Source organism: Tachyglossus aculeatus, chromosome 10 (genome assembly GCF_015852505.1).
Source record: "Tachyglossus aculeatus isolate mTacAcu1 chromosome 10, mTacAcu1.pri, whole genome shotgun sequence".
Classification (NCBI taxonomy): domain Eukaryota; kingdom Metazoa; phylum Chordata; class Mammalia; order Monotremata; family Tachyglossidae; genus Tachyglossus; species Tachyglossus aculeatus.
The window spans coordinates 45,124,136-45,151,041 of NC_052075.1; the positions used below are offsets into that span (position 1 = coordinate 45,124,136).

The 26,906-nt window shown below is 53.6% G+C and overlaps 1 protein-coding gene and 1 non-coding gene across 2 annotated transcripts in view; one reads left to right on the plus strand and one right to left on the minus strand.

The window, feature by feature from the left end:
* Nucleotides 1–26,906, minus strand: part of PLXNA4 (plexin A4) — a 423,674-nt gene that overhangs the window by 5,678 nt on the left and 391,090 nt on the right. The window contains exons 21-30 of the mRNA XM_038752091.1: nt 24,991–25,133; nt 21,860–22,128; nt 20,604–20,670; nt 19,570–19,716; nt 14,042–14,201; nt 10,752–10,855; nt 10,189–10,288; nt 9,618–9,808; nt 8,386–8,555; nt 4,463–4,675 (exon numbers count right to left, since the gene is read on the minus strand). Coding sequence (XP_038608019.1) covers nt 4,463–4,675; nt 8,386–8,555; nt 9,618–9,808; nt 10,189–10,288; nt 10,752–10,855; nt 14,042–14,201; nt 19,570–19,716; nt 20,604–20,670; nt 21,860–22,128; nt 24,991–25,133 — 1,564 coding nt within the window. The remainder of the gene's footprint in view (nt 1–4,462; nt 4,676–8,385; nt 8,556–9,617; nt 9,809–10,188; nt 10,289–10,751; nt 10,856–14,041; nt 14,202–19,569; nt 19,717–20,603; nt 20,671–21,859; nt 22,129–24,990; nt 25,134–26,906) is intronic.
* LOC119933939 lies at nt 12,035–12,172 on the plus strand. The gene has a single exon (XR_005452806.1). It is a non-coding gene; the product is annotated as a small nucleolar RNA SNORA7 (small nucleolar RNA).

Sequence of the window (26,906 nt, forward strand, 5' to 3'; positions counted from 1 at the left end):
GACTTACCCAAGGTCACCCAGCAGCAGTTAGTTGGGCTGGGCAAGTGTGGCAAGCAAGGAGATTGGTTCTCTGTTACTCCTCTCCCCACCGTAGGGCAACAGGCTGCTGGGCAGGCTAGATACCCAGGTGGAGGGTGAGGGCAGATGCACATGGGTAGGATGCATGGAGTTGTATTTGCATGTGTAGGGGCAGAGGGGGCCTCTGGGGCAGCCAGGAGAATTCTCAGCGGCCGGCCCCCCCGGGCCCAGCTCCTACCTTTCCCATCCTCACGTTCTGTGAGCGAGGAGGGACTCCAGTCCCTGCCACCTTGCCCCTCTTCGGTCGTGGCTCTAATTTCACCTCCTGCTGGCGGGGTCAGCCCCGGCTAGTTTTAATCTCCCAGCCAAGCCCACAGTCCCTTAGGACCTCGGGACACCTGAGATAAAGCAGGGCACTGAAGAGGGGGATCCCGGGAGCCACCTGGCTGGGACCCTCTCCTTTCCCATCAGCACCTGCAAAGGTCTCCCTCAAAGCATGCCCCTGCCAGCCCCACAATCTCTGGCCCTCTGCTCACGCATGTTTTGGAGGGCAGGTGGAGCAAGGTCACACTCAGCCTGCACCAGGAGAGGGCCCTGTCTTTTTAAAGCAGTGGTCTTCCCCAGTGTTCGCCTCCTCCTCCTCCTCCCCAGAGGGTTGGGAGAGAGGGGATGGTGCGGAGCGGGGGTGCGGCTGGCGGAAGGCAATCAGTCACTGTCACTTGCAGCTGTGTGCCGCCGTCAACTGGTTAATTAGACGCCGGCATTTACATTTTTAATTTCTGCGATTTGACATTTTGTGCACCAAACCTCAACTCCCCTGCCAGAGAGGAGTGGCACAGTTTCTTAATGAGGAGCTGGAAGACCCCTATGCACCAAAGATGGGTTCCCTGTCCCCCACACACCCCCACCACTCCATTCCTGGGGCATCTGAGCCACATGGAGGGTACTGGGCAGAGAGAGAGGACGGAAGACCACAGAGCCATCTGGGGAGTTGGGATAAGATCTAAGGGACCCCACTTCAAGTCCATCTCCTGGCTCCCTCCGTCACTGCCTCGGTGTCTGCTCTGGGCGACACCCCGGCTTGGCTAGGCCACATTTCCCAGTCACACAAATGTAAGCGCTCAATAAATACGATTGAATGAATTTCCTGCTGAGCTCCCGAGGAGTCCCTACCCAGATGCCTGTGGAGGGCAGCTCTATATGAGGCCGCACAGGTGATGCTCCGTGGTTAAAAGCCTGAGGGACTGGAGTCTCCCCAGCAGTGTCCCCCAAAAGCCATCCCCTTGGCCTTGCCTGGCAGTTGCCCCTGGGCCATCTTGCTGATGGGCAGAGGTCCATCCTGCCCCGCCTCCCCACTAGCAACCAGGTGCTCCTCGGGGCTGGGTGACAGGCTGACACAAGTGGTGCTCGTGTGGCATGCCACTGCTCAGGCTCAAGGGTCTGTGATGGAATGACAGTTCAATTTACTGCGAGCGAGCCCAAGGCCCTGGCAAGGGGCGGGATAGCGTCACAGCCCTGACACTGCAGGCCTGTCATCCAACTGGAGAGCACCAGGGGAGAGGGTGGGGGTGGAGGCACAAACCCATCACCCCCCCCCCCCCCCGGCAAGGGAAAGACAGGCGGAGGGGAAGAGAGGCAGAGACAGATGCACACACCTGCCCCCGCCCTGCTGCTGGTGGGACCCAGGCCTGCGTGGCAGGAAGTGGACAGAGGGCTAATGCAACTCTTCCTTCCTCAAGGGTTACAGGGCACCAAATGCCACCATTCTTCAGAGGGAGGAACTAAAGCCCACTTGCAGGGGTCAGGACCAAGGCAAGAGTCAGGCAGGGGCAGGACCGCCAGAGGCCCAATGCCCTTCCTGATACCCTGCGGGACGGCCTCTCACTTAGCCCGACTAGAGCCTCCTGCCGGGGATTTGAGAAGCTAGGGTTTGGTCTCATTTAATCACTTAACATTCACTCCCATGGCTTCACCTGCCTTCTCTACATAAATGATTCCCAAATCTACCTCTCCAGCCTCAATCTCTCTCCTTTTCTGCAGTCTAGTTTTTCCTCGGGCCTTCAGGACATCTCTGCTCGGATGTCCCACTGACACCTCAAACTTAACACGTCCAAAACAGAACTCCTCATCTTCCCACCCAAACCCCTTCCTCCCACTGACTTTCCCCCTCAGTGTAGACAGTACCACCATCCTCCCTGTCTCACAAGCTCATACTACTGGCATTATCCTTGGCTCATCTCTCTCATATTCAGTCTGTCACTATCAGTTCTGTGTTCACAAGATCACTAGAATCCACCCTTTTCTCTTCATCCCAAACTGCTACCACATTAATCCAAGCATGTATTTCCCACCTTGATTACCGCATCAAGCCTCTTCACTGTCTTCCCTGCCTCCTTGTCACTTCTCATTTCAGTCCATATTTCACTCTGTTGCCTAGATCAGCTTTCTGAAAAAAATGCTCAGTCTACATCTCCCATCTACAAAAAATATCTCCAGTAGTTGTCCATCCATCTCTATGCCAAACAAAAACTGCATAGGTTTGGCACTTGAAGGCACTTAAGGTAACGGAGCAGTGTGGCTTCATGGATAGAGAAGCAGTGTGGCTCGAAAGAGCGCGGGCTTGGGAGTTAGAGGTCATAGGTTCTAATACCGACCACCACGTATCAGCTGTGTGACTTTGGGCAAGTCACTTAACTTCTCTGTGCCTCAGTTACCTCATCTGTAAAATGGGAATTAAGACTGTGAGCCCCATGTGGGACAACCTGATCACCTTGTATCCCCCCAACGCTTAGAACAGTGCTTTGCACATAATAATAATAATAATAATAATAATAATAATAATAATAATTGGCATTTGTTAAGTGCTATGTGCAAAGCACTGTTCTAAGCGCTGGGGGGGGATACAGGGTAATCAGGTTGTCCCACGTGGGGCTCACAGTCTTAATCCCCATTTTACAGATGAGGGAACTGAGGCCCAGAGAAGTTAAGTGACTTGCCCAAGATCACACAGCAGACATGTGGCGGAGCAGGGATTTGAACCCATGACCTCTGGCACCCAAGCCCGTGCTCTTTCCACTGAGCCATGCTGCTTCTCCATAGTAAGCGCTTAACAAATACCATTGTTATTATTATTATTATAAAGCACAGGCCTGGGGGGAGTCAGAGGACCCGAATTCTAATCCTGCCTCTGTAACTTGTCTGCTGTGTGAACTTGGGCAAGTCACTTCAATTCTCTGTGCCTCAGTTACTTCATCAGAAAATGGGGATTACGACTGATAGATTTGTGTGACAGGAACCGTGTCCAAAGTGATTATCTTGTAGCTGCCCCAGCCCTCACAACAGTGCGCGACACATAGTAAGCCTTAACAAATATCATAATCATCATCATCATTGTTGTCATCAACAACCACTGGGAATGAGCCAAGATTGGCTGCCCCCATGCCCTGCCTTCATTGCACTGTGATCTCTCCCTCCCTTTCGCGGCTCCCCTGGAGCCAGACAAAGCAGACTCCACGGCCGCCTCTTGTGCACAATCGCTCCCTTTCCAGTTCCCCGCAGTCTCGGCCTTTGTGCTGGGCTTCTGTACAGAGGCGCCTTATCGATTGTGAAGAGTGCAATTAAGCTCTGTTAATGAACTTCAAACGAGTATGCTCCTCAACACGGCAAGACATGGAGGAAGGGAAAGGTCAGCCTTGGCCCTGACACTTAATGAACTGGTCCCCGGAAAGCTCCTTTCTGAGATGGGGGAATGTGAGTTCTTAGAGCTCGGGGCGGGAGACTGTCTCTCTCCTGGAGGCTCTGGCAGAGTCAGGCGTAGGCAGAGGGACAAAAACAGCCGGGACAGAGTACTCTGCTCCTAAGGGACAGCCCATTTTCTGACCCAGACTCTTCTGTCCTGAGGGACAGGCCCTCTCCTGGCCCAGAGGGTTTTGTTCCCTAGGGACAGGCCCTGCTGCTGGCTCCACTCAAACAGTGCAACGGAAAGAGGTATCGGAGACGCCGGGGGAAAAACAGACATGGTTGTAGTGTAATCAAAGAGCCATACAGCTCTGAGGGTCAGGACTCCTGGGTCCTGCCAGGTAGCCCCCAAACAAGTCCCTTCCCAGTCTGTGCCTCCACCCACTTACCCACTCACCTCTCCATAGCCCTGGCCACAGGCGAGGAGGGACACCCTTCCCACAGGGCTGCAAGGCTGGACCAAAGAGACCAGCCCAGCCGATCCTCCCATCTGCCCAGCCAGCTACCCTTTGCCGTTACTGACCCATCGGGGGAAAGTGGTGGGATGGAGACATCTGGAAGTTCCCACCCCATCTCAACCCTTGCCTGTCTAGAAAAGGGGCTACTTGGAAAGATGAGGAGCTGAGCCCACTGAGACAGGAAGTCACACCCAAAGGGGCCAATAAACAGGCCAGTGCGGAGTTCAGGGGCCGAGGCCTGGGCTCACCTCTCCACCCAACTCTTGTAGCTGGGGATGTCCTTGGCGTAGAGCAGCTTGTTGGAGGGGGAGTCCTTGCCCAGCCGGTGCTCCGAGGTGGAGCAGGAGTCCATGAAGGTCTGGGCCACCACTGACAGGCAGGCGTCTGTGATGCTGTTCTTGTGGATGTCAAAAACAAACTGGGGGTTCTTGATCACGTTGACCCAGAATCGCAGCGGCAAGCTGTGGGGACAAACAGAAGGCAGCGTCGGTGATGGCCCAGCTGGGAAAAGGACATTCTGTGGTTCTTGGGAGGTAGATAGAACACACACAGACACTTTGGTTCCTACTGAGCAGCAGAATCATTGGGACGTTGGATTCTAATCATGGCTCAGCCACTTGCCTGCTGTGTGGCCTCAGACAAGTAACTTGACTGCTCTGGCCCTCAGTTTCCTCCATCTGTAAAATGGAAGTGAAATGCCTGTTTTTTCCCCTGCCTTAGACCGTGAGCCTCAGGTGGGAAAGGAACTCTTTCCAACCTGATTATGTTGTATCTACACCAGTGGCCAGCACAGTGCTTTGCATCATCATCATCATCATCAATCATATTTATTGAGCACTTATTGTGTGCAGAGCACTGTACTAAGCGCTTGGGAAGTACAAGTTGGCAACATATAGAGACAGTCCCTACCCAACAGTGGGCTCATAGAAGGCTGTGAACAAATACCACAGTTATTATTACTCTTATGATTGAAAGAGGTGCATGGGGGTTGGGGCGTGTTCACATCCCCAATCCCTCCCAATCGGCAGGGCATGGAGCAGGGGTTGGGGCATACCCCCAAACTCTACCACCCAACCCCTGGCTCTGGAACAGCCCAGAGCACCCATGGGTCCTCCGGAACTCTGGAAGCAGCCTGGCACCACCAGGACCCTCTCAAGGGTACTACAGGCTAGGGAAGCAGTGTGGCTCAATGGAAAGAGCATGGGCTTTGGAGTCAGAGGTCAGGGGTTCAAATCCCGGCTCCGCCCATTGTCAGCTGTGTGACTTTGGGCAAGTCACTTCTCTGTGCCTCAGTTACCTCATCTGTAAAATGGGGATTAAGACTGTGAGCCCCCCCCGTGGGACAACCTGATCACCTTGTAACCTCCTTAGCGCTTAGAACAGTGCTTTGCACATAGTAAGCGCTTAATAAATGCCATCATTAACCCACTCCTCCCAGGGTGGGCCTGGGGAATTTGGGGGGGCGGGCTGGGGACAACCTGCTTTCTGATCAGTCCCCAGGTGTCCCATGGCTACTGCAGGAAGGCTGGGGGCTTCTGACATGGAGCCCCACTCGGGCCCCAAATCTTTGGTCCCGAGCCACGGCCACTAGTTCTGGCCAGTGTATAGTCCTGTGTCCAGGGCCACTGGGGCACAGGTCCCATTGCTCCTGAAGGGGCTGCTGGGACTTGTAAGCACTTGACTTTTTGGACTTTGAGATCCAGAAGCCTGGGAAGAAACCAGACACATCATGCATTGCAGCAGGAGTAGCAGACGCAACATTCCTGTCCTCACCCTCCCCATCATCTCCCACTCCTAGCCCAAGGGTGGGTTGTGGAGTGGGATGGGCCCAAACCCAGACTCCCACACTCCAGTCCACAAACCAACCTGCTGTGCGGGCATGAGAGAGCAGCTGGCAGAGTTGGGGGTTTGGCATTGGGGTGTCTGCTGGGTGAAGGCTCTTACCCTTCCATCAGTTCTGCCATGGACTGGGCCGATTCCCAAGGGAAGACGCCCCTGACTCGGAGAGGCTCCCGGCTAATGAAACATTAGCATGTTATTAACGTTAGCCGAGAAGCTAATCTCTGGCTGATTGCAGCCACTCAAACTAAATGAGCAGGAGGTTTTTATCTCAAAAGAGGAATGGGGGCAGGGTTTGGGGGAGAAAGAGCGAAGAAATGATCTTTTCTCCATCAGAGGAAATTAACTCCAAGTCAACGTGCAGACCGTGACTCCCCCTTCCTTGGACAGTGGCTGGTCGGTCAGTGGGGAGGGAGCCTGCCAGGGTGCCTCTGAACCTCCGCTCGATGAAGGAGAGCCAAGGAGTTTCTCCCATCAGGTCTCCCTTCACCCTGTCAGCAGGGAGAACCGTGCTGGTAGCCTAACCTCTCTCCCACCCCCTCCCCCTCCCCAGGCCAAACTCCGGGGTCTTCCTCGGTGAGAGGGCCCAGCTGGTGTGGGCCAAGTGTGGGCTGGGGGGGGGAAGAGCAAGGTCTGAAGGGCAGGGCCAAGAAGCATAAGACACCCTGGCCTGGGGAGGGAGTTTGCTTCCTGGATAGACAACGGGGGTCCCAGTGGGCTGAAGATGCAGGATGCAGCAGGACAGCAGGGAGAGGGGCGAGGAGATGGGGGCAAAAGAAGATGGGATGAAGTGGTCCTCCCGAGGCCTGGGGACCTGGCTTCACTTAGTCTGGGGGGTGGGGAGGAGGTTTCAGCCAAGGAGGGAGAGCATCTAGGGTGGCAGAAGGGGTCACGTGGCCATGATCTACTCCTTCCCTTCCTAGCTTGGCCTTTCTCACAACTCAGAAAACCTGTGGAGAATTACATACATGAGCCACCAGCACTACCATCCTCATCTCCCATTCCCTGCTCTGCTGCTATGGCCTCTGGAGGTGGGGACTGGGTCTGCCAGGGGTGATGGGGGGCCTGACCCCCCCGGTGTAGCCAGTGCCAGCCCACTGTAAGCTCACCCCACTAGGGGCTCAGCGCCCAACACTGTAAGCCCGTTGTGGGAAGGGAATGTGTCTGTTTATTGTTGTATTGTTCTCTCCCAAGCGCTTAGTACAGTGCTCTGCACACAGTAAGTGCTCAGTAAATATGATTGAATGAAAGGAATGAATCATCATCAGTGGTATTTAATGAGGGCTTTCTGTGTGCAGGGCACTGTACTAAGTGCTTGGGAGAGTACAGGACAACAGAGTTGGTAGACTCGTTCCCTGGCCACAATGAGCTTACAGTCTATGCAGAAGAGGTGAGCCAGAGGGTGGTTAGACAGGGCCTTGGGGTAACAGTGGGCATCGGGCAGCAGTGCCTCACTCCCTGAGCTGGGTGCCCTGCCCTCCCCTGCCTCGGTCTGGGCTTGGGCGCACCTTAGGGGCCACGGCATCCCAGGCATCGGACCTGCCATTGCCCAGGCTGGGGAAAGGCCCTAGGACAGTATGTCAGTCATCCAGTCAGTCAATTGTATTTATTTAGCACTTACTATGTATGGAGCACTGTACTAAGCACGTGGGAGAATACAATATAACCGAATAACAGACACATTCTTAGAGAAGCAGCGTGGCTTAGTGGAAAGAGCACAGGCTTGGGAGTCAGAGGTCATGGGTTCTAACCCCGCCTCTGCCACTTGTCAGTTGTGTGACTTTGGGCAAGTCACTTAACTTCTCTGTGCCTCAGTTATGTCGTCTGTAAAATGGGGATTAAGACTGTGAGCCCCACCTGAGACGACCTGATAACCTTGTATCTATCCCAGTACTTAGAATAGTGCTTGGCACATAGTAAGCACTTAACCAATACCGTTGTTATTATTATTATTATTATTATTATTATTATTACATTCCCTGTCCACAACAAGCTATAGGGTGAGACAAACATTCATAAAAAAATGTAATTACAGATAAGTACGTAAGTGCTGTGGGGCTGGGAGTGGGGGGATGAATATAGGAAGCAAGTCATGGAATCCATAACAGCCGGCACTGCCAAGTCACTTTCTTACCTTGATGGGGCATCGGATTCTTGGGGACTTCATCATCATCATCACCATCACTACCACTGCCAACATCATACACCTTAAATTGCTCCAGATCTTTTTAAATGTTGCCACCAACCTCACTTTCCCCTAACATCATCCCTGTGAGGTGGATGAGGTAGGAATCGTTATCTCCATTGCGCTCGGGCCACCTGTCAGACTCACCAATTGCTCTTCCAAGTGTGCCGGACATGGGGGTCATGGATGCCGTGCTTGTCCGCCTGCTCATCCAGGAAGTCAAACATGTACTTGATGGCGAGGGGCAGGGCAGAGCCTCGGTGGGCGGTGCTGAAGATGGTCTCGAAGAGGTCATCCACAAACTTCTGCAGGGTGCCCTGTGGGACCAGAGGAGAAAGCTGGGCTTCACAACTCGGCTAAAATCCACCCTTTCCTCTCAATCCAAATTACCATCACGTTAATCCAAGCACTTATCCTAACCCGCGATGATTACTGTATCAGCCTCACTGCTGACCTCCCTGCCTCCTGGCTCTCCCCAATCCAATCCATACTTCACTCTGTTGCCCAGATCATTTTTCCACAAAAATGCCCTGGCCATGTTTCCCCACTCCTCAAGAACCTCCAGTGGATGCCCATCGACCTCTGCATCAAATAAAAACTCCTTACCATTGGCTTTAAAGCACTCCATCACCTTGCCTCCCCCGACACCCCCCCCCCCCACCTCACCTCACTGCTCTCCTACAATGCAGCCCGCACACTTCTCTTATGCCAACCTACTCATTGTAACCTGAACTCGATTTCATCTATCTCGCCGCCGACCTCTCGCCCACATCCTGCCTCTGGCCTGGAAAGCCCTCCCTCTTCATATCTATCAAACAATTACTCTCCCTGTCTTCAAAGCCTTATTGAAAGCACATTTCCTCCCAGAGGTCTTTCTTGTTTAAGCCCTCTTTTCCTTTTCTTCCACTCCCTTCTGCGTCCCTTTGATTGGGGCCTATGGTGACTCCCACTGGGCCCCTGGAGCCTGGACGATGGAGTGATGAGGGCCTTATAAGTGGATGGGTGGCCCGGGAGAGGCGTCGCCACCACTTAGGGGCCTAGTGGAAAGAGCCTGGGCCTCTGGGACCCTGGGTTCTAATCCCAACTCGATCATTTTTCTGCTGTGTGGCCTTGGGAAAGTCACTTCACTTCTCTGTGCCTCAGTTACCTCATCTGTAAAACAGGGATGACAATTGTGAGCCCCATATGGGACACAGGCCGTGTCCAACCTATCTTGTATCTACTCCAGTGCTTAGTACAGTGCTTGGTACCTAGTTAGTACTTAACAAATACCACTGAAAACAAAAACCGAAACCTCAGCCTCTGGACTCCCCCTCCTGGAAATGTCTCACGGCCCCACACGCTCATGGAGGGAAGTGGACGAGGGCCCCTCCCCATACCTTGGTGGCCAGCAGCCGTGTCAGGTAGATCTCAGACACCATCTTGCTGCCCCGGTCCCCCTCCTTCTGGTCCCCATGCTCGTGGTTCTTCACCAGGTGCCACACTTTGACCCCACTCTCCAGATCAGGCGTGATCATCGGCGTGCGGGAGCGCAAGCTGTCTGGGCTCCCCGTGTACCGGATCATGTTTTCTGCCAATGGAAGCCGGCCCTCGGTGAGCTTGGCCTCCTTAGCCAAGCTCCGTCTCTCTCTGCGGCCACGCGGACTGCTCGGCCCCACTTCCTGCTGAGGGCGGGCACCCCCTTCCTTGGTTCCAGTACTCTTCTAGACTTGGCTTTACCTCCCACCCGCTCCCTCTGGGACCCAGCATCTTGTGCCATGGACAAGGCCTTCCAACTGCCAGGCTGTGCGGCCTCAGCTAGAATTCACTGTCTACATGGGCTGGGGGGGGAGGGGGTCTCCTCTTCCTCCCCTGGTGGGTCCCTTCTCCTTAGGGGGTTTCCTACCCCATGGAGATTCCCTTCTCCCTCAGGGGGCCTACCCAGTGCCCCGAGGGTGGGGAGGCCCTTACCGTATTTGCTCGCTGAGGTCCTGGAGACGGTGGAGTTGTTGACAGCATTGTAGGCCGTGACTTGCTTGGAGACCAGAGCCACCACGGAGCCATCTGGCACCTGCAGGCCAAAGGTCGCAGATGGAGTCAAGAGTCACCCACCCATGCCCTGGAAGTGCTGCATGGCTGGGCGGCCGATTGTTCATGCAGGGAGTCCGGGCTTCTGGGTCCCCCTTTGGACACTCTAGATGAGAATCTGCTGGGACACTCAGCCCACTTGCCTCGCCTTCTCCACTCTCCTGGGCATTCTTGTTCCCCTCTCTCCCACCTGGAGGCTACAGGACTTCCAAACCCAGCCCAGGCTCGGGCTCTGTGCCCACCTGGGCCCTGGGCACAGACTTAAGTTCCTTGCTTGGCAGAGTTTCACTGGCACTCACCCTTGGGCACCCTCACTCTGAACCTAAGGAGCAGCCCTGGGGTCTCAGGATTCAGGTCTCGCTATCCAGGTGAAAGAGGTGCTACAGCTGCTGCCATCCAAGTGACCCCGGCCACACCCTTTGGGAATTCCTGCACCCCCCGCTTACCTGGTAGTGAGCCAGGGTGTTCAACCTCTTCCAGTCATTTTCGATCTTGGTGGTGATGTCTTCGTCTTGGAGGATCATCCTGGCCCCACTCCCTTGCCGCCACTCTGTAGGGAGAGAGTGGGTGTCTCAGGGCTCACTGGCCTCTCACAGCAGGAGCCCAGGGCAGAGGTGGGGTGGGGTGGGGTCAGCCAGCCCCACCCCAATGGCTCTAGAAGGTGAGACCAGGCCCATGGGGCAGGGGAGACACGTACCTCTCCACTCTCGACTCCCCTCAATAGCCCCTGCCCACTGGCCACTTGGTGGCTAGGGTCAGTCTGCCCGTGGCACAAGCCATCTGCCACCCTCCACTCACTCTCTGAAAATGCCCCACAGTGATCTGCAAATGCCCCAGGCCTCCAGTTTCTCTCTCTTGTTTTCTCACTCTTGGTCTTTCACTCTTTATCTCTTCTCACTTTCTCATTCACTGTCTTCCTCACTCTCACTGTCTCTTTCACTCTTGTTCTCTCTCTCTCTCTCTCTCTCTCTCTCTCACACACACACACACACACACACACACAACCAGACCCACAGCAGGTGGTCAGTGGCACTGCAAAAACTAGATTCCAGTCCCCTGGACTTGCCCCACACCGATCCTCACTCTGTGGGGCTCTGCTACCTCTAGGCTTCTTCATCAGTTACTGCTCCCCTGTCCCCAGGGAAAACAGAACAGTGATGGACTCACCCCAGCCACTTAGCCTTGCTGACCACGGAGTGGCTGGAATCGATCGTGGTTTAGGCCTGGCTGAGCAGCTAGCGAGCTAAACACTGCTATGTCCGAGCTGCCCCCTGTCCCCTACAGGAGGGATCGTGTGGTGGCCCTCAGGAGAATCCCAGCCTGGACCTGCACTGCCCCAGGTGACCCTGGCCTGAGGCTGGACAGCCCAGATGCCTGCCTCATCTACCAGGCACCCAATCCTGAGGCACCTCCTCCAGGGAAAATCCCAAATCATCCAGGACAGATGCTGCCTACTTTTCTCTTCAACCTTCCCGAGAGCCTGTTTGCATGGTTCTGTCATACCCTGAGCCCAGACAAAATCTCTCCTGCTGGAGCTTGAACCATGGCAGACACACAGAGCAGCTGTTCAGCCTCCTCTACCTCCTCCTCCTCATCAATGGTATTTATTGAGCCCGTACTATGTGGAAAGCCCTGTACTAACAGCTTGGGAGAGTAGACTGTAAGCTAATTATGCGTAGGGAATGTATCCGCCAATTCCACTGAATTGTACTCTCCCAAGTGCTTAGTACCCCTCTTAGGATCTCACCTGGAGGGTACCCAGTACTCTACCAGTCTTGGCTATGGGAGGGAGAGTCAAGCAGAGGCATACCCATTCCATTCCTAGCTTAGCCAGTGGCTAGCGAGTGGAAGGCAATCTGTTACAAGTCAAAACTCACCTGTGATGGGAGAGAGTTTTAGGTGGATAGTAAAGTTTACTGCGCAGAAGGAGGCAATGGTAAACCACTACTGGATTTTTACCAAGAAAACTCTATGGCTACACACCCAGAGCGATTGCAGAAGGAGAATTTTCTTGGTAAAAATACGGAAGTGGTCACTCTTCCCCGCTCCCTCTTTGGGTGCCCATCCTGCCCGCTCCCCATGTCTGTCTCCCTAGGTAGACTGTGAGAACCCGTTTGCTGACTCTCTGGCTCGGGGTCTTTCCACTGGACTACATTGATTCTGTGCCTGTGTCCGCTAACTGGCCCCTGGCTGGCTGGCCCAGAGAAGAGATGATTACGGAGTATGGTGGGAGGTGGAGAAGGCGGAAGGAAAGGTGACCTCAAAATTCATATTCACGACACCAAGTGAAAATAGCTCACGCTGCCCTCTCTCACTGGCCGTCCTCTGTCTGAGCCCCTCACCTGCCAGGCACCCAGTGCCCCACTCCCAGCGCCACGTACAATAGACAGACCCACTCACAATCCAATTTGTTATGCTTCCACCTTACAGGGAGCGAGGAAAGTGGGAAAAAAAACCCATTATCTTTATCTCTTCTCCCCATCAGAAGCACCGGTAAATGCAAACTGAGGAGACAGCTGCTGGGAACTCTTTATATTTCACTCAGAAGATAGTGTATCTTTTTATTGCATGCAGGAATTACTTATTTTAAAAAATAGAACCTTGCAGCATGACTAGAGCAGTGCAGGCACAGGCAGGTGAGCGGGTGGCTCTGGGAGCTGGCGATGGTACGTGGGGCATAGGAGTGGAGGAATGGGTGGTGCCCAGAGCCATAACGGGGTGGCACCAGCAACTGGGAGGTGGTCCTGCTGGGGACCGTGCTGAGGCTGACGGAGGAACAGGCAGGGTGAGGACCTCCAATCCTGACGCCCATCTGCTTCTTTGAGGAACTCAGGCAGGCCTTCCCACTCTCCAGGCCTTTGTTTTCCCCATCTGTGAAATGGGGCAGGGAGGGGGGCAAGCCCGAGAGCCCCCGTGGGTCCCAACAGATGGCAGGAACCCGTGTGCCCTGGGAGAGGTGCCCAAGAATGGAGAGTGGCAAGAGCACAGGCAGGAAAACAGAGGACATGGGTTCTAATCCTAGCACCGCCACTTGTCTGCTGTGGGACCTTGGGCAAGTCACTTAACTTCTTTGTGCCTCAGTTACCTCATCTGTAAAATGGGGATTAAGGCCGTGAGTCCCGTGTGGGACATGGGACTGTGTCCCACATGGGGCTCAATGTTAATCCCCATTTTACAGATAAAGTAACTAAGGCACAGAGAAATGACTTACCCAAGGTTTCATAGAAGACAAGTGGGGAAGGCAGGTTTAGAACCCAGGTCCTTCTGCCTCCCAAGCCTATGCTTGATCCACTAGGACATGCTGCTACTCCTGCCACGGCACACGTGCTCCGGGGTCCCACGTCTTGGGATCCCTCACAACACTTTCCTTTCTCCACCGCACGTTAGTCCCCACAGCACCTGTATATATGTATACATGTTTGTACATATTTATTACTCTATTTTACTTGTACATATTTATTCTATTTATTTTATTTTGTTAATATGTTTTGTTGTCTGTCTCCCCCTTCTAGACTGTGAACCTGCTGTTGGGTAGGGACCGTCTCTATATGTTGCCAACTTGTACTTCCCAAGCACTTAGTCCAGTGCTCTGCACACAGTAAGTGCTCAATAAATACGACTGAATGAATGAATGAACCCAGCAGCATCCTGTGTCCCTTCCCACTAAAGACCCCGTCATGTCCAGCCCCAATCAGGCCCGGAAGGCCCAGACCCCCAGGGAGCCGCAGGGACCTACCTAGGTCCATGTCTGCGGCTTTCGGCCGGTGAGAGCAGGGCACGTTCTTGAAGATGGCATCTAGGATCTTCTCCTTGACCTGGGTGATGGTGTCACAGTTGAGGATCTTGACCGGGATCTCGGGGCTGTTGACGTTGTCAGGGTTGACGCAACTCAGCACCTGGGTGAGACGGCAGTGATGAGAGCAGAACCCGAGGAAAGAGGAGAGATGGGGGGAAACTGTGGCCATTTCCCTGGACCCCCACCATCACCATGACCACCGTCCCAATCCCTGCCTTGTGGCCTCCTTGCTGGGATTCAGCAGCATCCCAAGACTACTGCAAAGAAGGCCCCAGACCCCTTTTCCTGTTTTCCCAGAGACCTGCTCCTGCCACACATTACTAGGCACTGCCTCTATTTCCCAACAGGAAAGACTGGGAATTGGCACCATTGTTTTAGGCTCAGGTGAACTACATTAAGCAAAGACGTCTAAATGGTTGATTTCTGACAGCTGTGCAATCTCAAAACAATAATAATTATGATATTAAGCACTTACTAGGTGCCAAGCACTGTTCTAAGCACTAGATTAGATACAAGGTAATCATGTTGTCCCACGTGGGGCTCACAGTCTTAATCCCCATTTTACAGATGAGGTAACCGAGGCCCAGAGAAATGAAGTGGCTTGCCCAAGGTGACACAGCAGACAAGTGGTGGAGCCAAGATTAGAACCCACGACCTCTGACTCCCAAGCCTGGGCTCTTTCCACTAAGTCACGCTGCTTCTCAAAACTCAACAGTGTCCAAGTCACCTACCATCACTCCAACAGAGTGACATCGATGGCCTTCAGGACAACTGCCCTGACCATTTTTCTTCATCCAGATTACTGAATGACACCCAAGGGGATGGAGGAGCCTTACAGATAGCTAAGAGCCAAACCCACTCACATTTCTCTTTCCACCTCAGGGAGTTTTCATATAATGTGAGGGATTGTGGGGAAACCATGCTACAACGGGCACTGATTCAATGGGACTCAACAGGCTAGAAGGCATCTGGTGGGAAGATTCCACTAGAACTGACATTTGTTTATTCAAATTCTTATGTCATTGCCCTGCCCGTCACTAGCAGAGCATTCGACACCCTGGCCACTCCTGAGATAGACACAAGATAAGCAGGTTGGACACTGTCCCTGGCCCACATAGGGCTCACAGTCTCAATCCCCATTTTATAGATGAGGTAACTGAGGCATAGAGAAGTGAACTGACTTGCCCAAGGTCACACAGCAGATGAGCGGCAGAGCTGGAATTAGAGCCAGGCCCTTTTGACTCCCAGGCCTATCCACTAAGCCACACTGCTGCTTTTTCTTGCATTCCAAATTGTAAAGTTGCAAAACCTCCAAGATTCACCAAAATGCAGTCCTGTGCAATCAGACCGTGGCAGAGGCTGGGCAGCGTAGCTGCAAAAGCGCACCCCGCCCATTTCTTTCTAAATCAATTCTCCTTGTGCCAACTGAGAAGCAGCAAGGCCACGCCAAAACAAACCTCAGTTAAAATTCTGATTTTCCGTCCCGGAGCAAATTCAGGGCAGGTGGAGACAGGAAGAGGGAGATTACAAAAAATAGTCTCTGTGTGTCTACCTGTCTGTCTCTCCCTATGATAGAGCACTTTGTCTTCTTGTTCAAAAGATTTCCAACAATCCTCATTCTCTAGGGTTTCTAGGGAAACTGGGGAAGAAGCTTAGCTTGGGCCCTGGTTCTGTGTCTTCTACTTGTGTGTCCCTGTGTGTCAGGACAGGTTTCTGCCTGGCTCTAGGTCTCAGCACCTTCCTCCCTCCTTCCCTGGTGCTAGCAGGTTCCTTCTAACTCATCCTATTCCTCCTGGATTACTCCATTAGTCTCCCCACTCCAGTCCCAGATCACGCTGCTGCCCGGATCATTGTTCATGATGTGAGTACCCACTCCTCAAAAACCTCCAGTGGTTGCCCATCTACCTTGACATCAAACAAAAACTCCTCACCATTGGCTTCAAAGCACTCAGTCACCTTGCCCCCTCCTACCTCACCTCACTACTCTCCTGTTTCAACTCAGCCTGCACACTTGTTCCTCTAATGCTAATCTTCCCACTGTGCCTTGATCTCGTCTGTCTCACTGCCGACTCCTCACCTATGCCCCACCTCTGGCCTGGAACCCCCTCCCTCCTCAAATCTGACAAAATTACTCTCTCCCACTTCAAAGCCTTATTGAAGGCACATCTCCTCCAAGAAGCCTTCCCTGACTAAGCCCCCCCACCTTCCTCTTCTCCCACTCTCTTCTGCGTCACTCTGACTTGCTCCCTTTGTTCTCCCCCCAACCCAGCCCCACAGCACTTATGTATATATCTGTAATTTATTCATATTAATGCCTGTCTCCTGTCCTGCCGCCCCAGACTGTAAGCTCAATGTGGTAGGAAATGTGTCTGTTTATTGTTGTACTCTCCCAAGTCAAAGGTTGTGGGTTCTAATCCCGGCTCTGCCACTTGTCAGCTGTGTGACTTTGGGCAAGTCACTTAACTTCTCTGTGCCTCAGTTCCCTCATCTGTAAAATGGGGATTAAGACTGTGAGCCCCACATGGGACAACCTTGATTACCTTGTATCCCCCCAGCGCTTAGAACAGTGCTTGGCACATAGTAAGCACTTAACAGATACCAACATTATTAACATTATTATTACAGTGCTCTGCACACAGTAAGTGCTCAATAAATATGAGTGATTGAATGAATACTCCTGTGCACTGGAATCAAAAGGGGCAGGGTCCTGGCATGATGCTGCTGACACGAGCCCTCCCTGCATCCTGAGATCTCCTCTCCTGAAGAGCAGGCTGGGGCACAGCTGGGATTGCCGTCTCCTGCCCCTGGCTGGCCCTTCTCTCTCTCCCCTCTCCCCTCTCCTCCAGACTAACTTTCCCTGCCCCACATCCATTTCCCAGAAGCCCCATCTGGCCCGAGGAGTCAGACCATGGCCCGCCATGGCCATGTGGTGGCAATTACCACCCAATCCCCTTGATATCTGACCTTCCTTGGCAGCCAGACTGTTGCTCTGAGCCTTCTGGGAACACGCCTATTGCATTAGAGGGAAAAAATCCTTACACTTAAAAGCAAGTTTCTAACCCTAAACGTCTGTGCTGGGAGGGAGATGCACCGAGTCACGTACTCATCCTGGGTGGCCCAATGCCCCTGCATTCTGTTCCCTCTCCCCGGCTCCAGGGTTCCACAGCAGCCCGACCTTTGGGGCTGTTACAAAGGGCAGAGGGCAGGAGTGGGGAAGTGGGTGGGGAGAACTGCACTCCCTCCTTAGGGGCTGGGAACAGGTTCCCGGGGAGAGTCGGGGGCGCTCTGTGTAGCTAAAGGGATGGGGGTCTTAGCTGACTAAATTAAATCACTCCTACTGGATTTTAAATCTGACTAGTTCCATCCTCAGGAGGTGTGGAGAATCAGCAATTCTTACTCTGTATTGAACCACTTTTGATATATTTAAATCCCACCCCAGGCACCTCCTCCAGTCTTGTCTTTCCTTTTCTTGGCTACGCAGTGTCAACTACTTCAGTATTTTCTCCCAGCTTCTCTTCTCCAGAGCCTCCCTGGTTCCCCCATATCATGGTGATAATAATAATAATAATATAATAATAATATCTGTTTAGCACTTATTAGGGTAGATACAAGATAATCAGGTTGGTCACAGTCCCTGTCCCTTGTGGGAGTCACAATCTAAGTAGGAGGAAGAATAGGTATTGAAGCCCCATTTCACAGATGAGGAAATGGAGGTACAGAGGAAGTGAAATGACTTGCCCAAGTTCACAGAACAGGCAAGTGGTAGGCTTGGGGTTGGACCCCAGGAACTCTGGCTCCTAGGCCCATGCTTTTTTCATTAGGGCAATCTGTTTCTCCCTTTTTTTCCTGCTTTCCTGCTTCCACACCCTCCTCCAATTACTTATTCCCCACTAGGGAGACCTGGAAGGAAAGATTCCCTTCTCCAGATCTAGAGCACAAACTTTGCCCGACCTCCAACGAGCTCCAGGTGAGAGGCACCAAGGAAGGAAGGGAAGGAGAGAGAGAAACCCCATGGGTAGGCAGAGGAGAAACTCGGGCTTAGTGCCTGGTTCACTGAGAAATCTCTTTAATTCCCCCATACCAGTGTCTCTTGTCTTTCCCCTCTTAGAGAGAGTCATTCCAGCCTTGCCTTCAGCAGGGTGAGGACTAGAAGACAGAAGCCTTATTTATTTCATAGTCTGCTCCTCTGAATCCCCACCAGCAAAGCCCGATCTCTAAACTGGGTTTATTAGATGGATTCATCCAGTGCTCTGAGATGGGAATGAGAAAGGCAGCTGAGCACCGTAACCCCAAGGAGAGGAGAGGGGCTGCATTTAATGCTGAGGTGCTTTACTACCTCCCTGCTCCACCTTGGAGGCTGAAGGTCCCCAATATGGGCAGGGCAGGGAGGGGCAGGAACAGCGGCTGGGTGGGGGCTAGGCAGGCTCGAGGTGCTCTATCTAGTCCATCCCCCTGCTTCCTCCCTCCCTCCCACTTCCTTTCCCACTTCTCTCTCTCTCTGGCCCTTCTCTTCTCTCCTCTCCGAATTGATTTATGTACCCACTTGGGTCGGTGACAGTACTTGTATTTATTCTTTCACTGTTGTATGATCGCCCATTATGTCTGCTCGTCTTCCCCATGTGACCGTCTGCCCCTTGGGGGAAGGTTCACGTATGTCCAGCCTCTGTAGGCCTCCAAGGAGCTAATAGAGTGTGGCGCCAGGCCCACGGTCAGTACCCGTGGTCATGGGTTCAGATCCCGGCTCTGCCAATTGTCAGCTGTGTGACTTTGGGCAAGTCACAACTTCTCTGTGCCTCAGTTACCTCGTATGTAAAATGGGGATGAAGACTGTGAGCCCCCTGTGGGACTACCTGATCACCTTGTAAGCTCCCCAGCGCCTAGAACAGTGCTTTGTACATAGTAAGTGCTTAATAAATGCCATTATTATTATTATTGGAGTCTCACCTGGCTTTTCTCTTGCCACCCAACTCCCCCTGCAGAGCCTGGAGGGAGCATGGGCGACAGTCACCCCAAGATCTGCACAAGAAACTCCTTTCCCAGGCACATGGAAACCAAGATGAAGGGGAGCCCCTCTTCTCACCCCCTAGGAACAGTAGCTGAGATGGATGACTGGGAACCAGGACCCCTGGGTCCCCTTGCTGTGGTGTGGGCAGAGCAACAGAAGCTCTGAGCGTGGGAGTTGTCCCAAGTTACCTCGCAAGCCCACGGCAAGGTGGGGCCTAGAATCCAAGGGACTTCCAGCTCCTGAATCCAGGGTCAGGCCACCGAAGCCAGTGTCTCTTCCCTCGGATGACAGCGATGCCGGGGCTTTGATCCCAACTCTACTTGCTCCCACCCCTGGCAGAAGCCTTGAGGTCAGGCCCCCAGCCCCACTGAGCCCTCTCCCAGCAGGAAGGAGGCCAACGGCTGCCCCACCGGATCCACCCTCGGCCCCACACCCGGCCTGCGGCCTCTGGACGGCCCCTCACCAGGGTCTTGTAGTCGATCTGCTGGCGGATGAGCTTGTCTTCGCTCAGCGAGTACCGGGCCTCGCCCGTGATGGCGTCGATGGGGCCCTTCTCCATCTGCTGCTTGATGGCGCAGAACAAGGAGAAGAGGGGCTCCCCCGCACACTCCTGTGGAGAGAGGGGCCAGGTGCAGCTGAGCCCCTGGCCACCATGTGGGCCAAGTCCTCACATCCCTTCCCTTGCACCTCTTCTGATCGTCACCTCCCCCTCTTCCCTAGCCCTCAGCGAGGATGCCCTCACCCCTGGAGAGTGGCGGAAGGTTCAGGGTGACTTCCCTGCACCCCGCACCCTGCTTCCCAAGCCTCCCTCTTTCCCAGGGCTGGTGAGCTCAGTACATACTGCCTCCAGAGACCAGCAGCTAACGATCTGGTGCTCCACATGTGCAGCCCAAACCCTGGCCAGGCCCAGGCATTATATTGTTTTTGTTCTCCCTGCTCACCCCCAGGCACCGCTTTCCCTTTGATTTCCTCCTCCTTCCCCTTCAAGCTGCACCTCCCCCACAGTTTCTCTCTGCTTTTGATAGAGAGAAGTCCAGTGACCTCTCCACCTGCTAGACCCTGGGACAGTGTATAATTCATTCAATCGTATTTATTGAGCGCTTACTGTGTGCAGAGCACTGTCCTAAGCGCTTAGCCTCCGGCGTATCACCTCTGGTTCCTGCTGGGACTCATCAGCTCCCAGTTCCCCCTGAAGTGGGGAGGAGTGGGGGTGAAGCATAGCTCCAGAGGGCTTTCTGCTGGGCATTGGGATTCTGTCCCAGAATTGCCAGTGCTGAGCCAGGCCAGAGAAGCAGGCTCTTGAACCCTGCCCCCTCTCCCGGCAATGTCTCCCGGCTGGAAGAAGCAGTTATCAGGACAGTCTTAGGAGGTGGAAGGGGTGGGCCACTGTGGGGTGGAGAAGAGGGTATGACTGGGGTCTGTGAGGGTGGGGGTGGGGAGGGAGGTAACTAAGTGTCCTGAGGAAGGCTAAGTTGGGGAAGGGCCATCCCTTCTTACCTTGAGGAATTTATAGAGTAGGAACGTGAACCAGTTGGTCAGCATCTTCTCAGCCACCGATTCTGTCCTGGGGCAGACCGAGGAAAGGGCGTTAGTGTCCCCAGGGTGGGGGAGGAACGAGGGCAAGGGAGGAGGAGAGCAGGCTGCTCGGACTCCAGGCTGGCAGACTGGGCACTGGCTCTGCCACCCCAGGGAAGCCTCTCCCTAAAACCCAGCTAGCACTGCCCGGTCAGCACACCCGTAGACAGAAGCCCCCAAGTGGCCCTGTTTCCAGCTCCCTGATCCAGACCTTTGGGGTCACCTATCCAAGACCTAGTAATGAGGGAGGTCCCAGGCAGGCCAGGGGAACTGGCAGAAGGCTTCTTAATCTGGTTCGTTGAGAGAGAGGGGTGTGGTCTAGAGGGGCTGGAAAAGGGACTACAGATGGGTTGTAGGGGAACAGCCATAGTGGGGTTGGGAGGGTTGGTCTGGAGAAGCGGAGACTGGAGGGAGCATCAGGTTGCAATCTTCAGGCTCAACCCCCATGGTGCAGGTGGTTAGGGTGTGGGCAGGTGCCCATCCCGATGCCCTTGGTCACCCCCGAGGGCAGCCAAGGTGGGAGCCGGAAGAACAGCAGGGAGGGAGGGAGTGCTATTAGGGAAATGGAAATTTTCAACCCACACATTTGAAGTAGTGAGAAGCAGAGTGGTCTAATGGATGGAGCACGAACCAAGGAGTCGGAGGACCTGGGTTCTAATCCCAGCTCTGTCACTTGTCTGCTGTGTGATCCTGTGCAAGTCACTTAACTTCTGTGTACCTCAGTTACCTCATCTACAAAATGGGGATTAAGACAGAAAATCCCATGTAGGACAAGGACTGTATCCAACCCAATTATCCTGTATCTACCCCAGAGGTTAGTACAGTGCCAGGCACATAGTAAGCGCTCAACAAACACCATAAAAAAACAGAGGTTTGTTCTCTTGTGCCTGGAAGGGGAAGGGTCCAGACTCAGGGTGATGGGCCAGACACCCTCCAGCCCTCAGAATTTCTGGGGACCAGGTGAAAGGGGGTAGAAAGAGTCTAAACTTCGGTGAGGGAAGAAGTGGGAGGAGTGGGAAGAATCTAGTAAGCAGGATGAAGCAAAAATATATCCCACCCCAGGGGAGCTCTGGTTTCTTTGGGCCAGGGGCCTAGAGGTCCGGATCTGGAAAGAGCCTCAAGAGCCTCACAGGCTCCAGCCCCACGTCCCACCCCCTCGGACGCTCACCCACTCTCACCTGCGCAGCAGCAGCTTGGGGTGATTCTTGCTCTCCAGGTTCTTGTCGATGAGGTCAGCGAGCAGTTGCTTGAGCACGTCAGTGGCATACTCGAGCTTGCCCTGCAGGCCAGTCATGATGAGCGAGGCCACGTTCCCGCGGTCCCGCATAGAGAAGCTGCGCTGGGACTCCAGGGTGCGGACGAAGGACAGCAGAAACACCTTGTTGTTGATGAGCTGGGCGAACAGCTTCAGCCCCTTCTCTACACGCTCCTGCCGGTATCCGGGTACCTTTGGAGGGACAGAGGGGCGCGAGTCAGATGCCACCGTGCTGAGGACAGAGGTTGGTGATGGGGTGCTGGAACCACCTCCTGGCTACCCTTGGGGCCCAACAGGGTGGAGTCCTTGGGCCTGGCAGGAGCCACACGGCCTGCTCCATACCCACTCACCCCTGGCCCCTGCGCACCCCACTGCCCACATCAATCAATCAGTCGTATTTATTGAGAGCTTACTGTGTGCAGAACATTGTACTAAGCCTTTTGGGGGAGTGCAGTATAACAGAGTTGATAGATACATTTCCTTCCCACGACAAGCTTATAGTCTAGAGGGGGAATATAATATAAATAAATTACAGATATGTGCATGAGTGCTGTGGGAGGAGTGAATAAAGGGTGGAAATCGGAGAAGCAGCGTGGCTCAGAGGAAAGAGCCCGGGCTTTGGAGTCAGAGGTCATGGGTTCAAATCCTGGCTCTGCCACTTGTCAGCTATGTGACTTTGGGCAAGTCACTTAACTTCTCTGTGCTTCGTTACCTCATCTGTAAAATGGGGATTAAAACTGTGAGCCCCACGTGGGACAACCTGATCGCCTTGTAACCTCCCCAGCGCTTAGAACAGTGCTTGCATATAGTAAGCGCTTAACAAATGCCATTATTATTATTATTATTATTATTATTACTATTATTATTCAAGGGCAAGGGTGATGTAGAAGGGAATGGGAGAAGAGGAAATGAGGACTTGATTGAGGAAGGCCTCTTGGAGGCAATGAGCTTTTAATAAGGTTTTAAAGGTGGGGAGAGTAATCGTCTGTCGGATATGAAGAGGGTGGGTGTTTCAGGCCAGAGGTAGGATGTGGATGAGGGGTCAGTGGAGAGATAGAAAAGATTGAGGCACAGTGAATAGGTTGGCATTAGAGGAATGAAGTTCAAGGACTGGGTTTTAGTAGGAAAGCAGCCAGGTAAGGTAGGAGGGGGCATGGTGATTGAGTGCTTGAAAGCCGATGGCAAGGAGTTTCTGTTTAATATGGGGGTGACCACTTCCACCAGAACGCCATCCATCTGGGCTAGAATGCAATGGCCTAGGGGGCTGACGTTCCCAGAGCGAGAATCTGGGCACCTCGGGTCCCAATTCAGAGCTTGGGCTGGCTGTCTCTCTGCCTAAGAGGTTGCAATGGCCTGAAAGCCCCTGAGAAGGACAGTGGGTGGAGAAAGCCTGGCAGCCAAGACCCCAAGAGGCCCTCACTCCCCTGTGGGAGCCGGACCCAGCACCAGTCTGAGTGCGGACATGGCTGCAAGGGGTGATTTCTGCCCAGGCTTTGCAGCAAGCCACTCGTCAGCAGGTTCATTGGAAATGAGAAGGCCCTGGAACCCGCTCCGAACAGAGTCTGTCCCTGATAGGTAGCCATCAAGTGGACTCCTTGCTCAGCAAAAATGGAGCTGAATTCGTTGGATTTATTTTTCACGCTTTTATGGCCCCAGGTCTGTGGACAGATCTGTGGAGCAGCTGGGGTGGAGGCCAAGGGCCTGAGGTCATTAACTTCTTGATGGGTAAAGAACAGACAGATTCAGGTCCACTGCTAGGCAGATGATACTGCAGCGTGGGCTGTGTCACAGCTGCGAGGAACAGAGGGATGTGAGAGAGACACAGAGACAAAGACAGAATGAGAATGAGAGGGAATGAGGATGATGAGATCGTGAGAGAACAATAAGAATGAGAAAGAGAATGAACAAGAGAGAATATGAGAAAATGAGAGAGAATGAGAGAACAAAGGAAGGAGAATGGGAAAATGACAGAATACCCTGCTCACAGTAAGTGCTCAATAAATACCCTTGACTGATTGATTCTACCCAGCAACTGCTACTCTGGCCAAGTGAGGTTCCTCCCCACCTGGCCACTTCCAGTGCCATGCCAAGCCTCTGCGTGGATCAGAGCTGTCTCCCATGCTCTGCCCAGGAACTCCCTGCGTGATTCCCCTAGGATCCCCTCCCGCAATGACAGGTCAGGTGCAAAGTTAGGAACTGCCTCGGTGACCTCCCCCTAGCTTCATCCTTCCCCAGGTGATTCCTTTTTGGCAGGTGGGCACGGGCAAAGGCTGGCACAAAAATGGGTCCTCTCAGTGTACAGGTAAGGTGGGGAAAGGCCCTGGTTGGTTCCCCTTGGCGGGTTGGAGGGGGGGGAATGGCACCAGGCAGGGCAGCAGCAGGTCCCCGAGGTGCCCTGCCAGTGTCTCCCCTAAAGCTCCCATCAGAACCCAAGAGGGCCCCATTTCCTGGGGGAAGAGACCCTGGACTGGGTCTGCTCTTCTGCTACACGAGCACCCAGCAGGTGGGGCGTGGGCAGAGGGGGCCGGGGAAAGGGTGGCAGAGGGAGCAGGGGAACCGCCGGTGGACAGCGGCACCAAAGCTTCCTGCTGAGGTGCCCGAGAGGCACAGCCTGCCCGGAGCCTCTGAAGGTCAAACTGAAGGACAAAATGCAGAGAGGAAAGCAGCCCAAATCAACCCTGTGATGGAGTTATTCCAGACAAGACAACTAACGTTCAGACACACACACTCACATACACATACACACACTCCCTACATACACACAAAAATGCTTACAACACACCGACACTGTCTATATAGAGACACCAACATTTTCCCTTGCACATAGCCAATGCCTTAAATACACACCGACATGCTTCCTTACACACGCAGACACACACCCCTGCTCCGGTCCCACCCCCCGCCTCCCCAGACAAGTTCCGGACCCCCAAACCCGCTAGCTGTTTTTCTGCAGGGGGTTGTAACAGGCCACCTCCCCTGCTGAGGTTTCTGTGCTTGGCCCGTCTGGACCGGGGGCTCGGGACCGCTCAACACAGGGGTCCGGGGTAGCGCTACCTCCAGGTCCCGCAGGACGGGGTGGGCCTCAATCCCAGGGAACAGCACTCGCATGGTGTAAGTCCGGTAGTCCAAGAAGGGAATCCCCGCTCCATCCAGGTCACTGGTCAGTTCGTGGATGTCCGTCTGCAGCTCGGCAAAGGCTGTGGGTGACCAGAAGCCCATTCATTCATTCAATTGTATTTATCGAGCACTTACTGTGTGCAGAGCACTGTACTAAGCGCTTGGGAAGTACAAGTTGGCAACATCTAGGGACGGTCCCTACCCAACAGTGGACTCACAGTCTAGAAGGGGGAGACAGAACAAAACAAAACATATTAACAAAATAGAATAAATATGCACAAATAAATACAGTAATAAATTCATACAAACATATACATATATACAGGTGCTGTGGGGAGGGGAAGGAGGTAAGGCGGGGGGATGGGGAGGGGGAGGAGGGGGAGAGGAAGGAGGAAGGAAGGCCTCCTGGAGGAGGTGAGCTCTCAGTAGGACCTTTAAGCCCATGAGAAGGCTGTGAGGGAGGTGGTGGGGCAGGGGTGGGGAGAGGCAGACCCAGAGTTTAGGGTGGTATTCTGGGTTCCCAACCACCAAGGCCATTCCTTCCAAACCCAAAGGATCACCAGGGAAGACCCTTCATCCCAGTCCTCAGTGGTGGTGGCCTCAGCTAGGTGGGCCCTGAGGTGACCCCACAGATAGGCCTGATTTTAGATGGTGTTCCCTGACAGACAGGGACAAAGCCCTCCCACTGGAGAGTAATGTGCTACCTGCTTCCCAGCATCACCATCGTGAAACATAAATCAGCCCCAGGAGATCCTCAGTGTTCTCAGATTGTTGGTTGCTGGGAGTCTGTGGATGCACAGGGATGTGTGTGTCTAACTCCTGAAGCCATCAATAACCTTAATGTTAACTTCTAAGAACATCAGGAAAAGCACCAGTCTTACAACTTCCTGTGTCCTGGGCCACTCCAGGAAGCCAGTCCCCATTCCCAACTCTTTCTCAGAAACAGCAGACCCCCTATAATAATAATAATGATGGCATTTATTAAGTGCATACTATGTGCAAAGCACCGTTTTAAGTGCTGGGGAGGTTACAAGGTGATCAGGTTGTCCCACAGGGGGCTCACAGTCTTCATCCCCATTTTCCAGATGAGGGAACTGAGGCCCAGAGAAGTTAAGTGACTTGTCAAAGTCACACAGCTGACAAGTGGCGGAGCCGGGATTTGAATCCATGACCTCTGACTCCAAAGCCCATGCTGTTTCCACTGAGCCACGCTGCTTCTCACAAGCAGCATGGACAACCTGACAAGGTTCTGACTCCGCATTTGAGAGCTAATTACTTCTCCCTCACTGCCTAAAATCCCCAGTCTCCTTTACCCCACTGAAACTCCCAGAGGGATCCTACCAGGGGAGAGAAGAGGAAGAGAAAGATGGGGGAGAAGGAGGAGGAAGGGAAGGAGGAGAAGGTGGGGGAGGAGGAGTGTTGCTCCTTTAAATCGGACTGAAACTAAGCCACAGCCCAGCTCCTCCAACAAGCAAAGCACATGACACATGAAAGAGAGTCAAATCACTAACCCTAATTAGGGGGAAGGGCACAGGGTAGGGGAAAAAAATTAAGTGGTATAAATAGAATAAAGGGCATAATTAACAGTCCCACAAGAAGGATGCAGGTTGCACTGCTGAAGGAAAATGAGCAGGAGAAGACAGATCTGTTTCTCCCTCCAGAAAGTGCCCAGGGCGGCCCAGGGCCCTCCGTGGGCAGGCTTGATGTCATCCCCAGGATGGAGGCATGGCAGATTTCTCCAACACGGTCTACGGGTAAGGCCCAGCCCATCAGCCCTTCCTGGTGCGTCCTGGAAATTGGCTCGGGACTATGGGAGCCAGGCACACACATGCTCAGATCTGTGGGGATGCTAG